At 50.8% G+C, this 12,984-nt stretch overlaps 1 protein-coding gene across 2 annotated transcripts; it reads right to left on the bottom strand.

The window, feature by feature from the left end:
• Positions 1-2,335: 2,335 nt before the first annotated feature.
• On the bottom strand, positions 2,336-11,500 carry LOC149523822 (uncharacterized). Of its 2 annotated transcripts, none has more exons than XM_089781288.1 (5): positions 11,358-11,500; positions 6,891-7,024; positions 6,132-6,200; positions 5,014-5,067; positions 2,336-2,754 (listed from the first exon to the last, which is right to left on the bottom strand). In XM_089781288.1, exons 1-5 carry the CDS (start codon positions 11,422-11,424, stop codon positions 2,710-2,712), a joined length of 369 nt encoding a protein of 122 aa, XP_089637414.1. In that variant the 5' UTR covers positions 11,425-11,500; the 3' UTR covers positions 2,336-2,709. The 2 variants fall into 2 exon arrangements, 1 of the variants encoding a protein (XP_089637414.1); XR_016350463.1 differs by lacking the exon at positions 11,358-11,500 and adding an exon at positions 7,390-7,701 and having other exon boundaries at positions 2,341-2,754.
• Positions 11,501-12,984: the final 1,484 nt, after the last annotated feature.

Here is a 12,984-nt window from a genome sequence, read left to right as displayed (position 1 = left end):
AGGGGGTGCGAGCTGGGAAGGGCAGCAACAGGAAATGCCGGGGGCTAAGTGTCTGCTTCACAAGAGTGGGAGTTTGAGCTGCATGGCTCGCTCTGGGATTCAGCAGAGAACCATTACTGACTGCAGCAGGGCAAAGATCTGTGTGGGGCTAAAGGTCACTTTGGGAACCGAACAGTTCCTATTTGCTTTGTCCCTCGCTGTCAATGATTCACTTCAGATGAAGGCAAAACAGCGCAGTACCAAAGGGTTTGCTACTTTTATAGTGTGCACGGGTGAAAAGCCCCTTGCCTGGGAAGACACTCTAAGGCAGTGGTCCCCAACGCGGTGCCCACGGCGCCATGGCGCCCGCCGGGGCATTTATGGGCGCCCGCCGAATGATCTGGGCCGGCCCCACCCCCGGCGCATGGTGCATGCACAGTGCCGGACCTGGGCAACAGTGCATGGGCTGCCCCTGCCCCGGGCACATGGCACATGCGTGGTGCTGGCCCTGGGCGCATGGCGCATGGGCGGCCCCTGCCCCGGGCGCATGGCACATGGGCGGCCCCTGCCCCGGGCGCATGGCACATGTGCGGTGCTGGCCCTGGGCGCATGGTGCATGGGCGGCCCCTGCCCCGGGCGCATGGCACATGTGCGGTGCTGGCCCTGGGCGCATGGTGCATGGGCGGCCCCTGCCCCGGGCGCATGGCACATGTGCGGTGCCAGCCCCCGGCGCGCGGTGCATGCACAGCCCCGCCCCCAAATGCCCAGCGCATGAGGAGACCCGCTCCCGAACGCCCGGCAGCCCTGAAAGGTTGGGGACCACTGCTCTAAGGAAATCGGTGTTCAGTCTTCAGAGTTCTTCCCCTCACACAGCTCCTAGCGGCCAAGCATTGTTGGACACCGCACTAAAAACGGGCAGGCCAGGAGCTGGGCAGGCGCTTTCTCTTGTTTAAATCTTTTAAGTGAAAACGAAAACTTACACTTTTCATGATAAAAATGTCAAAAGTTTCTCTGCAGAAATGAGGACATTTTGCCTAGGTCCTTCCTTTTCTTTTCATCTGCCTTGGCCTCTGAGGGGAGTCTGAAAACTTAACTAATGATTTCCTGAAAGCAGTGGTGCCCTTGACATAGTTTGCTCAGTTCCTGGGAAAATCTCTTTCTTCATTTGAGAAGGGAAAGAATTGTCCTAGCTCTGTCGGTGTGGCTGCTACTGTTGCTTTTCTCCTCTCACGAGCATCAATCCGGCGTATGCATCGCTGAGTTTTGCAAATTACTGGACTAAAGTTTTTTTCAGTATGTGAATGCATAACAGACCAGCAAAACAAATCCCTTTTTTCCATTAAAAGTGATGATTTGTAATCATCTTTTTAAAAACTCTACCCATGAATTGTTGTGTTTATTTCAAATTACTGTAAGTGAGACCAAACCCTTTTGGGTGTGTATCGGAGTGGGGAGCAGGGATACTGCATGGTTCATCGCTCCTGAAAACAACTATTACAATACCAGACAGTGTTTCACATTTCACAAAACTCCACGTCTAATGTCAGAAATACGAGTGATTAGTAATGGCAGCAATTTTGAATTCACTTTACGTCTTGAATATATTTAAATTAAAAACTAATTTTAAAAATAGTCATTTTAAAAACCCAACACACTTATATCTTCTCAAAACTATGGTGTAACAGAATTGGAACTCCTTATCCGTCACAATAATCATAGAACACTAGGCCTGGAAGGGTCCTCAGGAGGTCATCGAGTCCAGTCCCCTGCCCTCATGGCAGGACCAAATACTGTCTATAATAATAACAACAAAAAAAACCAACTATACATATGGTCTCGGGTATCATTAAGAACCACACCATTTTGAATTTAAGTGCTGTGTTGGTCTAATTCCACCATATTTGGGCAGCAATAAACAAAAGCAAGCAAACAAAATACAGAGTAAGCTTGTACATGAACCTGATCTTTTGGAGGCTGTCTTTTTCTGGGGGTGGGAGGACCATAATGTCTTTTTTGGCACCAACATATACACCTACAATCTTTCTTGCAATTGTTACAATCAGAACAAGACGCCGAGAACTAAACTTCAATGTTACCTTCTGCCTGTAGGCGTCCAAGTAGCAGATTCCTGGGGCTGGTTGCAACTTCTGATTATTTCAAAATAACACCCTAGTGTATATCAGGGCCTAGAGACTAACAAAAATAAATATTTATATATTATCATCAACTTTGGTAGGCAAAACTCACTTCTTCAGATGAGATGATCTTGAGTCATAAAAGCATGTTTCTTCTTACAACGAAGAAAAAGATATGAAATAGCTTTTAAGAAACACATTTATTTATTTTTCATGATTCCCACAAGGAAGTGTGAAATAGAAATGAGAAAAATAGTCTTTTTTCTAAAATTGCTGGCAGTGCTGTAAATGTGAACCCGCTCACAAATGATCTTTAGAAGCACTGGAAAGAAGGAAAAGGGCACACAGACCAGGAACCAATTAGGTTGTAAGTGCAGGGGTTGCCTATATTATCTGAGTCAGAGAGCGATGCATTTTGTTGTTGTTTGCATGCTTTTATTAATCAGAGTTAATACAGACAACTTCCAAATAGCCAGTTTCTGCTACTTTTTCTTCTACTTGTGGAAGAGCAATTATTGACTTTTCCTTGGGCTTCTTCTGACCACAGCTGGGCATTCACCAGTGACTTCATCCACCGAATCCAGCTTCACTTCAATCAAAGAGATGAGTTGTCAGGTGTAACAGATGTTGGTGCAGACTCCTGCAAATTAATGAAATAAATAGAAACCCACATTTTCTGAAGAGTAGGATATTTGGCCTGAGAGTTAAACCAAGCAGTGTGAAATTTAGTCTTTGTGGTAGGGGGGTGTATCTGACCACCCTGGGTACTGTAGATGACTAGCGGAACACAGATAGATAATTATGTCGGTGGACCCTCACACAAAATTAGGGTGTTAATTTTTTTTTTGTCAATTTAAATTTTCACAGTTGCAGAAAATTATAGAGCTAGACAATAATTATCTAATAACTGCAGACACTTTGGTTCAAAAAGCTAAAGCTTTATCGCTTTCAAAACACAAACTGTCAACATCACACATCAAACTATACCCAGTAAACATCCTTATTTAGCCTCCACACTCTAAGGGCCAATCTAGATGCTCTTTTCCTCAAATGCTTTTAACGGAAAACTTTTCCGTTAAAAGCATTTGCGGAAAATCATGCCAGTCTAGATGTAGCCCAGAAGTTAGAGGTGAATAGGACAATTATGTGGGCTAGAGAAATGGAGAAAGAAAGGAATACAGCCCCTCCGCCCATCGCAGTGATGGTGATCACAAGCAGTAGTGGTAACAAGTCTCGTGGCCTGGTGCAAGAGGGAGATTGTAATTAATAACCCAGGGATGTGTAAAACTTGCTAACCTTGCCTGGGGTACACAGATTATAAAAGCAACTTGGAAAAAAACCCACAAGTTGTTCTGTGGCACCTCAGGGCACGTCTACACTAGGAAATGATTTCAAAATAACTCACAAAAGAACAAAGTCCAAATAGCGTGTCTCTACTGCGGGGGAGTCTCAACAGTAATCCAAGCCGGGCATCGTTATTGTGGATGCTACCTCGACTGAGAGCCCCTGGAAGCACTGGGGAGTGATTAGTTTGAATGACTCTGGGGAGGAGCTATTTCGAAATAGTGGTAGTGTGGATGCTCCGTTGCTGCTATTTCGAAATAAGCATTATTCCCTGAGAAAAGCAGGAGGGCAGATTTTGAAATAACCAGCCCATTATGTCAAAATAACATGTTGGGTCGTGTGGACGCTCTGCTTCTCATTTCATTAGCACCAGGACTGAAATTGACAGATTGTTTTTCTTTCTTCTCTTCCCTTCTTATTCTGAGGTTCCCCCCTTTTTTCCACTCAAGATCATTTCATCTGGAGAAGTGGGTTTTGCGAATGAAAGCTGATGATACGATACACATATGTGTTGTTAGTCTCTCAGCCTTGGTCTACACTAGGGAGTTATTTTGAAATAACTCTCCCAAGGTCGAACTTATAAGCGGAACATCCACACTACCTACCCCGTTATTTTCAAATAACGAGTCATGGAATTCAAAATCAATACTCCTGCTTTTCATCAGGAGTAACGCTAATTCGAAAATAGTTCTTTCAAAATAGCCGTCATGTGGATGCTCGAGTGCCGCTATTTCGAACTAACGACTCCCCAGAGTAATTTGAAATAATTACTCCCCAGTGCTTCTTGGGGCTCTACGTCCAAGGTAGCACATCGACATTAACGGCACCTGCCTCGGACTAATTTTGAGGCTTCCCTGCAGTGTGGATACGCCGTTTGAATTTGTTAAATTGGGGGTTATTAAGTCAAGTTTAGTAATTCAAAATACTCCCTTAGCGTCGACATGGCCTAAGGTGCCACAGGTCTACTTGTTGTGTTTTTAAAAGTTGTTTTTAAAGTTACAGACTCAAACGACTACCCCGCTGAGCCTTTTGTACACAGATTGTTACTTCTGAACTGCCAACTTTCCCTGTGCTGACTGAGGGGACCTTTCAGGGGCCTTGCTGACACAGATGCAGGAGCAGCCTGAGGCCGGCTGCGGCAGCTGGCGCCCTAGGCGGGAGGTGCAATCGGCGCCCCCGCCTACACAGCCGTCAATGGCCGTGACGTCATCATCGGGCGCCTGGGCCGGCGGTGCCCTAAGCAACTGCCTAGTTTGCCTAGGCTCACGGGCCGCCCCTGCACAGATGTAACTCATCTGCACAGCTGTAGCAAAGCTAGCAAGGGTAGTTTTGAAGGCTGACGACTCTCTCCGGTTCAAATGGCCCATGTGCATCGGCGTATGAGATTTGCCAGCAGTTTGCCCAGTGCTTCGTCGCTCTGCCCTGGCCTGGCGAGTCGGTAGAACCTGCCCGCGTTGGATTCCCCTTCTTCATCAAAGGCCTCTCGGCGCTGGGCTCCAGAGAGCGCGTCTGGCTGAGAGCAACACCAGGACCCAACAGCCAAACAGCAACGTACCTGCGACGTCATGGTGGGCTCAGGCGGCGGCGCTGTCCTTGGGTGGGACTGAGTCTGAAAGCATGTGGCAGGGAGGACAGACAGTCAGTGACGCAGCCTTTCGCCCCGCCCCTCGCTCACATCACAGGCAGCCAGTTGTCCGACCTCCTGCTCATTCCTGTTACCCTGCCTATGTCCCACAAGCCCTATTGTCTCTGCCTTCCAGTTTCCCTCCCCCTCCCATAATTACTCCTTGTCCCCTGCTGCAACCCTGACTAGGGATGAGAAATATCAGTTAATTGAACAGTCGATTAACCTCATGGATTTGTATTGGTTACTGGACGATTCTGTAGTCCCCAGGGGCGGGGCTGGCAGCCCATGTGCTCCAGCCTCATTCCCGAGGAGCCCCTGCCACTCTGCACTGCTGCCTCTGTATCAGAGGAAGCAGCGTGGGCTGCCAGGCGGGAGCTGGCCCGTGAGGGGAGTCCAGCTCCTCTTGTGTACCGGCTGCCTGTTCCCGTGCGCTGCTGCCTTTGCTACAGCAGTGTGGGGTGGGAGTAGCCCCTGTTCGGGGGGCGTGGGGAGGCTGAGCTCCCGGACCCAGCGCGAGCCGGAACTGAGCCGGGCTGCTTGTCCACCCGGCTCCTAAAACACTTTCAATGCAGAGCTGCAGCTGGGGTAAGTCCCAGACTCGGTGCAAGCCAGGACAGAGCCGGGCTGCTGGCCAGCCTGCTAAAAACTTTACTGGCAAGGGAAACGTGTGTAGTCTACAGCATTAGCCACTCAGTTTTTTATCGGTTAATCGACTCCACTATTACAGCCCTAACCCTCAGTGCCCCACACTCCCCCGACACTTCCCTGTGTGTAACAGATACAAAACAAATACAGTGAGGACAAAGGTCCTGGCATTCATATGCCAGTCCCGCCCCGACCCCATCCCCCTGCCTGTGTGTCGCATCCCTTCCCCCACTGGCAAAATCTTGCCAGTCTAGATGCACCCCTTGTGTCTTTGCTATCCTGGGACCAACATGTCTGCCACAGCCCTGCCTCCAATCGGTCATAGCTCAGACTCGTTCGGAGAAACGCAAAACCCCCATTTCAGTCTTTAAATGTGGCTCGAGATAGAGATTTGCAGATACCTGATACTTCCCAGAGTAGCGGAGACGCTGTAACAGACTCCGGAAGAGATAAAAATGCAGGAACTCTTCCTTGGGAAACAAACAAGAGACTTTGGTTAGGTTGCTCTAATACATGTGCCAGCCTGTGTGATACAGGGCAAACAAACCAAAATCTGGCTGACTGCATTGCTCTGGTTGCTCCCCCACCCCAAATATTTTTCCGTAGGGACCGTTGCCACATCCGTTGCCCTTCCTCGTACACTAGTCACTAGAGATCCCTTTCCCACAGTAGAACAAATACTCTGTGCTTTCTCTTGGGAGTGAATATTGAATCCCATTTGGAGTATGGTGCATTGGAGCAGAGAAGAAAGTGATCCACTCGGGGTGAAGTTAGAGAGCTTGTAAAAGGACTTGGACACTGCTGTTCGCCTGGAAGCTTAAGTAAACCTCAAGTTTTGCCCCAGGGTGAATTTCATCATTGCGGATTAGACAACGTACCAGGATGCCTCGCGGTCTTAAACTAAGGTTGTTATAGGGTGTGTCTACACTGCAAAACCCCAGGTTGGACACACAACGGTCAGGGACGGTGTAGGTTTTCTTGGTCCTGCCACAGCACAGGGGCTGGACTCAATGTTCTCTCAAGGTCCCGTACCCCCTGCAGTTCTCGGATGCTGTTTTTCAGGCAAACGAAGAACTGTTGTGACACTCAATAGAATGAATGAAATTGTCCCACATTCCTATGGTAACGTGTTCCAAGCCCTCCACGTGCCTTCTACTTACCCCAAAGCTGGTATCGTCCAGAACATCGTTGTCTTCTTCAGAGGCGCACCGCCCCCCAGCACAGCCTCTGTCCGCATCCCGGCGCTTGCGGCTTTTGCCCAAGAACTCCAGAGCATCTGATTTCTTCAGGAAGGCTGGCAAGGGACAAGGCAGTGTCACATGTTAATGGCGAGCCAGGGAAGACAGGAACAGGGACCTCTCCTGCGCACGACAGAGCCGTCAGCCTACAGCGACCGCGGATCGAGATCCTCCTGGAAACCCACTTGAAACTTGTGCTGGGCTCTGCTGTGCACTAGCTGGGATTGGTCCTGCCTGGGGCAGGGGGCTGGACTAGATGCCTCCTGAGGTCTCTTCCAGCCCTAGGTTCTATGACTAGCAGTGCTGGTAACAGAGTGTTCATCGTCGTCAGGTGTTTTGCTGTGTTGCCTGCGCAGCACCACTGCTGACTGGGAGAGCGAGTTTATTCTGAGGGCTAACGCCACACTGCCCTGGTGCTTGCCTCGCCTTTGCTTCCGCCCGGCCTCGGAGATCCTGAAGATTGTCTAGCCAGAGCTTCCTTCCAGCCCTCTGCATCCCCCCTCTTGGGCTCCCTGGCCGGTTTCCTGCTTTTCTGCAGCCTGGCCGACCCTAGGACACAGCTGCACCTTCCCATGAAGCGCCGGCAGCTGTTGTGACGCGTGCAGTGCAAACACCCATTCGTCCACGTCTGCCCCATGGACACCACCCAGCACAAACACCGCAACAGGGCTGCCGATGCCTAGCCAGCAGCAGGCCTGCGAGAAAGAGGCCCAGACCCCTTTTCTGCACAGTGCCTGGTGCCGTGAAACTTTTCATTCAAAGCAGCCGAGTCGAGTGACAAGCGGAAAGCGAGGGGGGGGGTTGGTTTGCAGAGGGACGGTAAATGCCCATTGGCTACGTCTCTCCGTCAGCACCAGCGGGACACGTGTAAGGCTGAAGGATCACGTCGCCCTTTTCGTAGGACAGTACGTAACCCCGTGAATTGCGGACCAGTTGTTGTGAATGGGATTTTATGAATGAAAGAGCGTGACCCGCTTAGGGATGGATTTGTAGTTGCCTGCTAAGATCTGCCTTTGCAGCACTTCTTTTTATACTAACAACAGTGAGCAGTCCTGTGGCTCCTCGGGGACCAGGGAGCCGGGCCTTTGGGCACTGACACGCCCCGCTCCCCTCCCCGTGTCGGGGCCAGCTGGCCAGAGGACTAGCATGAGCTGCTGAGCCTGGCACTTCTGTCTCTGCCATAGGACTGTGTCGTTGCAGTGGCTAGGGACAGCGAATGACTCCTGCCTTCACAGCACACGCGGTGACTTGCCTTATCCCCACGGAAGATTCTGCGAGCCCCGTTTCTCTCCGTGCAGTGTAAGCAACCGTGATGTTCTGGGGATCACCCAGCCCTGGGGGGGAGGGGGTCTGACTACACGTGCTCTGTCATGTGCGGGGCTCAGCCCTGGCTGGGATGGCTCCCAGCCCTGACACCAGTAGCCAGCCCACCCGCATGACGGACGCACGCTGGCTTCCTGCTCGCTCCGCTGTTCCCAACAGCCCTTCCTGCCCCACGTCCTTCCTCAGCCACACCCTGGAAGCGTTCCCCGTTGGCTCAGCACCCCCACTGAATGGAACCGGCTCCCCCGTTTCGGGGCCCTTTGGCGCACCCCCTCCTCATGGCCCGCACCACAAAGACCGGCCCGGGGGCAAAGGAAACGTTTATTTTAGCAGGAACAAGTCAGCGAGGCAGCGCTGGACTCGCAAGGGAAAGCCCCACAGCCACAGGCCAGCACATACACAGAAAAGCGCTCCACGTCCATACGGGAGAAACGCCCCCTTCGAAGACGAGTTCCCCCCCCGCCTCGCGTTTCACAGACAGCAGCCACTAACCAGGGGTCACCAACCAGTCGATCGGGATCTACCGGGAGATCTTGGAGCCTCTGGCAGGGGATCCTGGCTGGTTTGGCCGGGAAGCTCTCAAGCGCTGGCAATTCAGTTGTCCCTCCACCCACTGTCCTGCTGCGCCTGCCCCTGCCTTGGAACTGCCCCCCTGGAGCCTCCTGCTTGCAGTGCACGGTGTGGGAGGGAGGAGAGGGGGGCTACTGATGTCAGGGTGTTCCTCCTCCCCCCCACTTCTGCACCCCAACTCCACACAGAGAGAAGGGCTGGAGGGAACTTGGCAATGCAAATCTCTGTCTCTGTCTGTCACAAACACAAATTGTCTTTCAGTCTCCTCTCCCGACCCAACACACACGTGGGGGTTGTTGTTCCTTCTTTTACTGCCTGTGAAGTGTGTGATTTCAGGTTTTTGACTGTCCCTGCCCTGAACCTCCTCCTACTCCCAACCTCCTACCCGAGACGTGACTCCCCCTGCACCCAAACTCCTTCCCAGAGCTCGCACCCTGAAACCCCTCCTGGACCCCATACCCTGTCCTGGGCTGTGCCTGGAGACCCTCCCACACTCCAAACTCCTTGGCTCAAGACCAGAGCCTGCACCCCAACCCCAACCCCCTCCCCCAGTGCAAGCGAGCGAGGCTGGGGGAGGAAGGGGGATGGAGTGAGCAGCGTGAAGCAGAGGCAGGGGCTCAGAGAAGGGGCGGGAAGACGCGGGACAAGGGTATCTGGGTTGGAGGTGGATCTGACATTGCGCTGCAGTTGAAAAAGTGACCTTGTGGTTAAAAAGGTTGGAGACTCCTGCTCTAAAAGATTGTCCCTCCGCTCGACCTCAGTCTGCTACAGTCGTTCTTTGCGTTCCCTTCCTTTCCCGCTCCGGCCGGGGGCCCCATGGCTGTCAGGGTAGGAAAATGCCAGCTGATCTGTCTGACCGGCTCCTCAGGGCCCACCGTTTGTCTTTTGCTGGCTGCGCCGCACCCTGCTTGGAGCTAGCCTTCTCTGTCCGAGGGGGGAGCCGCTCTCGGCTGGAGCTCAACACTGCCACACAGAGCCTGAGCACCCCGGTGTGTAAGCATAGCCAGGCCTCAACACATCCGCTTATCTACTCGCCCGTGGCAAGTAGATTTCAGCTGGTCGCCCCGTTCGCCGGCGGTTTCTGCATGCGCAGTGCAGGGCTGGCGAGTGGTTTTGGCTGCGGTTTATTGAGCCCTGAGCATAGGTGCTAGTGCCCGACGGACCGAATAGCACACGCTTTTCTAAAAGCCCTGCCTGACCCTGCATTTTTATAGCACAGCCACTTGGTTTGCCATTAGTGAATTCAGTGGGTTACTCCCCGGGGCTCTGATCTGTGGTCTCCCCGCGGGAAGGTAGGGCCCTGTCCCAGTCACATTCCCGGAGAGCAGTCTCTGAGTTCCTGGCCAGCTCTCTGGAAAGGCTGGTGGCCGTGGCTGAAGGGCGTGGTTCGGCAGAACACTTGAAAGCTGTTGGCTGCTAGGTAGGGAAGGAAACAGAATTGCATCATGTGAGGAGACAGGCCGTGTCTGAATTTCTCCGTTACTCCAGGATTTCAGTGGAGTTCCACCAGCTGGAGTAACACTGCCATCAATCAAGGCCATTTAGAACAAAATCCACCCTACCATGACGGATCATGGTGATGCGTGGTGGCATTTAAATACAGTGTGCCACCGTGGGAATTCGTGTGTCTGCCCATATTTACCATGATCTACTACTACAAGTGTGGTTCTGCTCGGAAAAATGCCGATGATTAACATGTCTCAGCGATTTCCTTGTCCAACGTGCTCAGTGTGCAAACAAAAAAGGTGTTTTTTTATAACGACCAACTCAGCCTGAGTTACAAGTCAAGGTGGCTTCTCTCCTTCTTACACGGCATCATCACTGATAATGATTCTGCAGGTCACATCAGGCCTTCAGTGACACAAATGCATCGTTAGTGTCTTACAATGAGGTTCTCATTGACACGTGTGTAGCACCATTCCTGCCAGTGGATTTGCACGGGTGTAACTGAATGACCACATAGTTCAAACGTAGAGAACACTTCTGTGGATGATGCACACAAAAAAGCAAAGCATGCAGCTCTCTTTCTCTTATCAGCCTGGCTAAGAAGCATTGACTCCTATACGGGTGTGTCTACACTACCCCATAGCTCGAAATAAGCTATGCAATTTGAGCTATGCAAATTGCCTGTCTCGTTTCAATCTTATTTTGAAATATCTTAATTCATAATGTGATTACAAAATAACCCGCTATTCTGAAACGTCCCTTACTCCTCATGGAATGAGGTTTACAGGGACGTGGGAATAGCGAGCCCAAAATAATGGGCTTGCTGTGAAGACACAGGATAGCTATTTCGGGATACACCGGTATCCTGAAATAGCATTGCAGTGTAGATATAGCCTAAGAACTGCTGAGGAAAACACACAAGGAATAGAACTGCTAAGCAAGAAACTCTCCTTTGTACATAGCCATTTTTCAAGAGCGGAGCTGCACTTCAGTTGTCCTAGTTTAGACACGTCAAGCAAAAGTTCAAAAGAAAAGTCCCTGCTTTCTTACCTGAATCTGTTGCACCAAAGAGCGTAAGCAATGTGGCAAATAGGGAGACAGCAAATACTAGCTTCATTTCTCCTTATTTTCAAAGGTGTGTTCTTTCTTCCCCTCACACTTTCAGACCCTTTTAATGCTCTCCTGTGCATAAGCCACTCCCTCCAGCATCTTCAGAGTAAGGCAGGCCGTGGCTGGCAGTAAGCCCGTGATTTCAGGTTTCACTCCACTTATTAAAAATGCCTTTCGGGAGGTGAGTATCTTCTGGTGACAGATGCGATTGAATTAAATCGGGTTTAATGAAGCTAGGGTCTCTCATTCTCCCTCGGAGACGTCTTTTCACTTCACTGAAAGCACTATGTCTGCCCAACAAAGAGGGGCTGTTCACTGTGTCTTTGTTTCACTGCTTTCTCTTGGCTTGGAGAAGAAGGGCTTGGTGGTGAGTGGAATTCTCCACGGCTAACAGCGAGGTTCCTACAGCTCAGAGGTCTGTTCTCTTCAAGCCAGGGTGCTGGAATTCTAACCCCACAATCACTTTCATAACAGTAAATCCCATCAAGCCGTGGTATGCAGCATAATTACACACACAGATTTCATGGACTTTTTTAAATGCTTTACTCTGCAGAAACCTCAAGACTATATTGTGTCATAGTAGAACCAGAGCTGGGTGGAACGACTTTGGTTTATGGTGGTTCGGACAAACATTTTTGTCGACTTCTAGCAATTTGAATGGCTCAGCATCTCTTCTAGCTTCATGTTAAAACCATGAGCTTCACGTGATCTGTCTGATGATCCAAGATCAGCCTTAGGGTCCCTGGGAAGGAGGTGAACCCCAAGCTATGGCTAAACCACAGAGCTTAGCTCCCATCGGCTTAATTACGCAAGCAGCAGTAGCTAAGGCAGCCGGAGAAGTTCTCCTGCCGACATAGCTCTGTTCATGTGGGCACTTAACCTGGCATAAATTACATCACTTAGGGTATGTCTACACTACAGAGTAGATTGAAGCTGCCGCTGTCGATCTTCCAGGGTTCAAATTAGCAGGTCTAGTGAAGACAGGCTAATTCGAACTGAGGGGCTCGCCAGTGGATGCCGGGAGTCCTGCTTTCATGAGGAGTAAGGAAGGTCAAAGGGCAAGTGTGCCCCCGTTGACTTCCTGCGGTGTGGACACGCCAAAGGCCAAGGAGAGGTACTTCGACTTCAGCTATGCCAGTGTTTCCCAGTTGGTGTTCTGCGGAAGTAAGGGGTTTATGAGGAGCCGGCACTTCTCTGCCCCCTCTTAAAGAGACAGAGTTTTTTTGCATCAGGTCTTTTTTTTTTCTTTTTGCTCAACGAAAAGCGGTGGGAGGTCTTTTTTTTTCCTCGACAAATCACGAGGCAACCCTAGGGGTTCCATGGACAAATTAAATTGGGAATCAGAGAGCAACACAATTAACATCACTGAAGTTGCGTATCTTAATGTGACTTTGCCCCATAGTGTAGACGTATCCGCAGGGTGGTGGCTAATTCCCCCACTGCGCAGTGCTCAGTTTGGAATGGAGATGCTGAGGCTCGGGGAATTGTTTTGCATTCGTAACTGCTGCAGCATGCCCAGAGGGGTCGGGGTTATGGATGCCCAGGAAAGCCCTGGCACAAATTAACC

This window comes from Pelodiscus sinensis, chromosome 11 (genome assembly GCF_052426305.1).
Source record: "Pelodiscus sinensis isolate ZL-2025 chromosome 11, ASM5242630v1, whole genome shotgun sequence".
NCBI lineage: Eukaryota > Metazoa > Chordata > Testudines > Trionychidae > Pelodiscus > Pelodiscus sinensis.
This window is presented reverse-complemented; position numbering and strand designations above follow the sequence as displayed.

Excerpts from the sequence above, each read along its gene's own strand:
- LOC149523822 (XM_089781288.1), bottom strand. The coding sequence starts at position 11,424 with ATGAAGCTAGTATTTGCTGTCTCCCTATTTGCCACATTGCTTACGCTC. Across the intron at positions 7,025-11,357 it reads CTTTGGTGCAACAGATTCAG|CCTTCCTGAAGAAATCAGAT; the intron begins GTAAGAAAGCAG and ends GTCCCTTGCCAG. Across the intron at positions 2,755-5,013 it reads AGCCCACCATGACGTCGCAG|GAGTCTGCACCAACATCTGT; the intron begins GTACGTTGCTGT and ends ATTAATTTGCAG.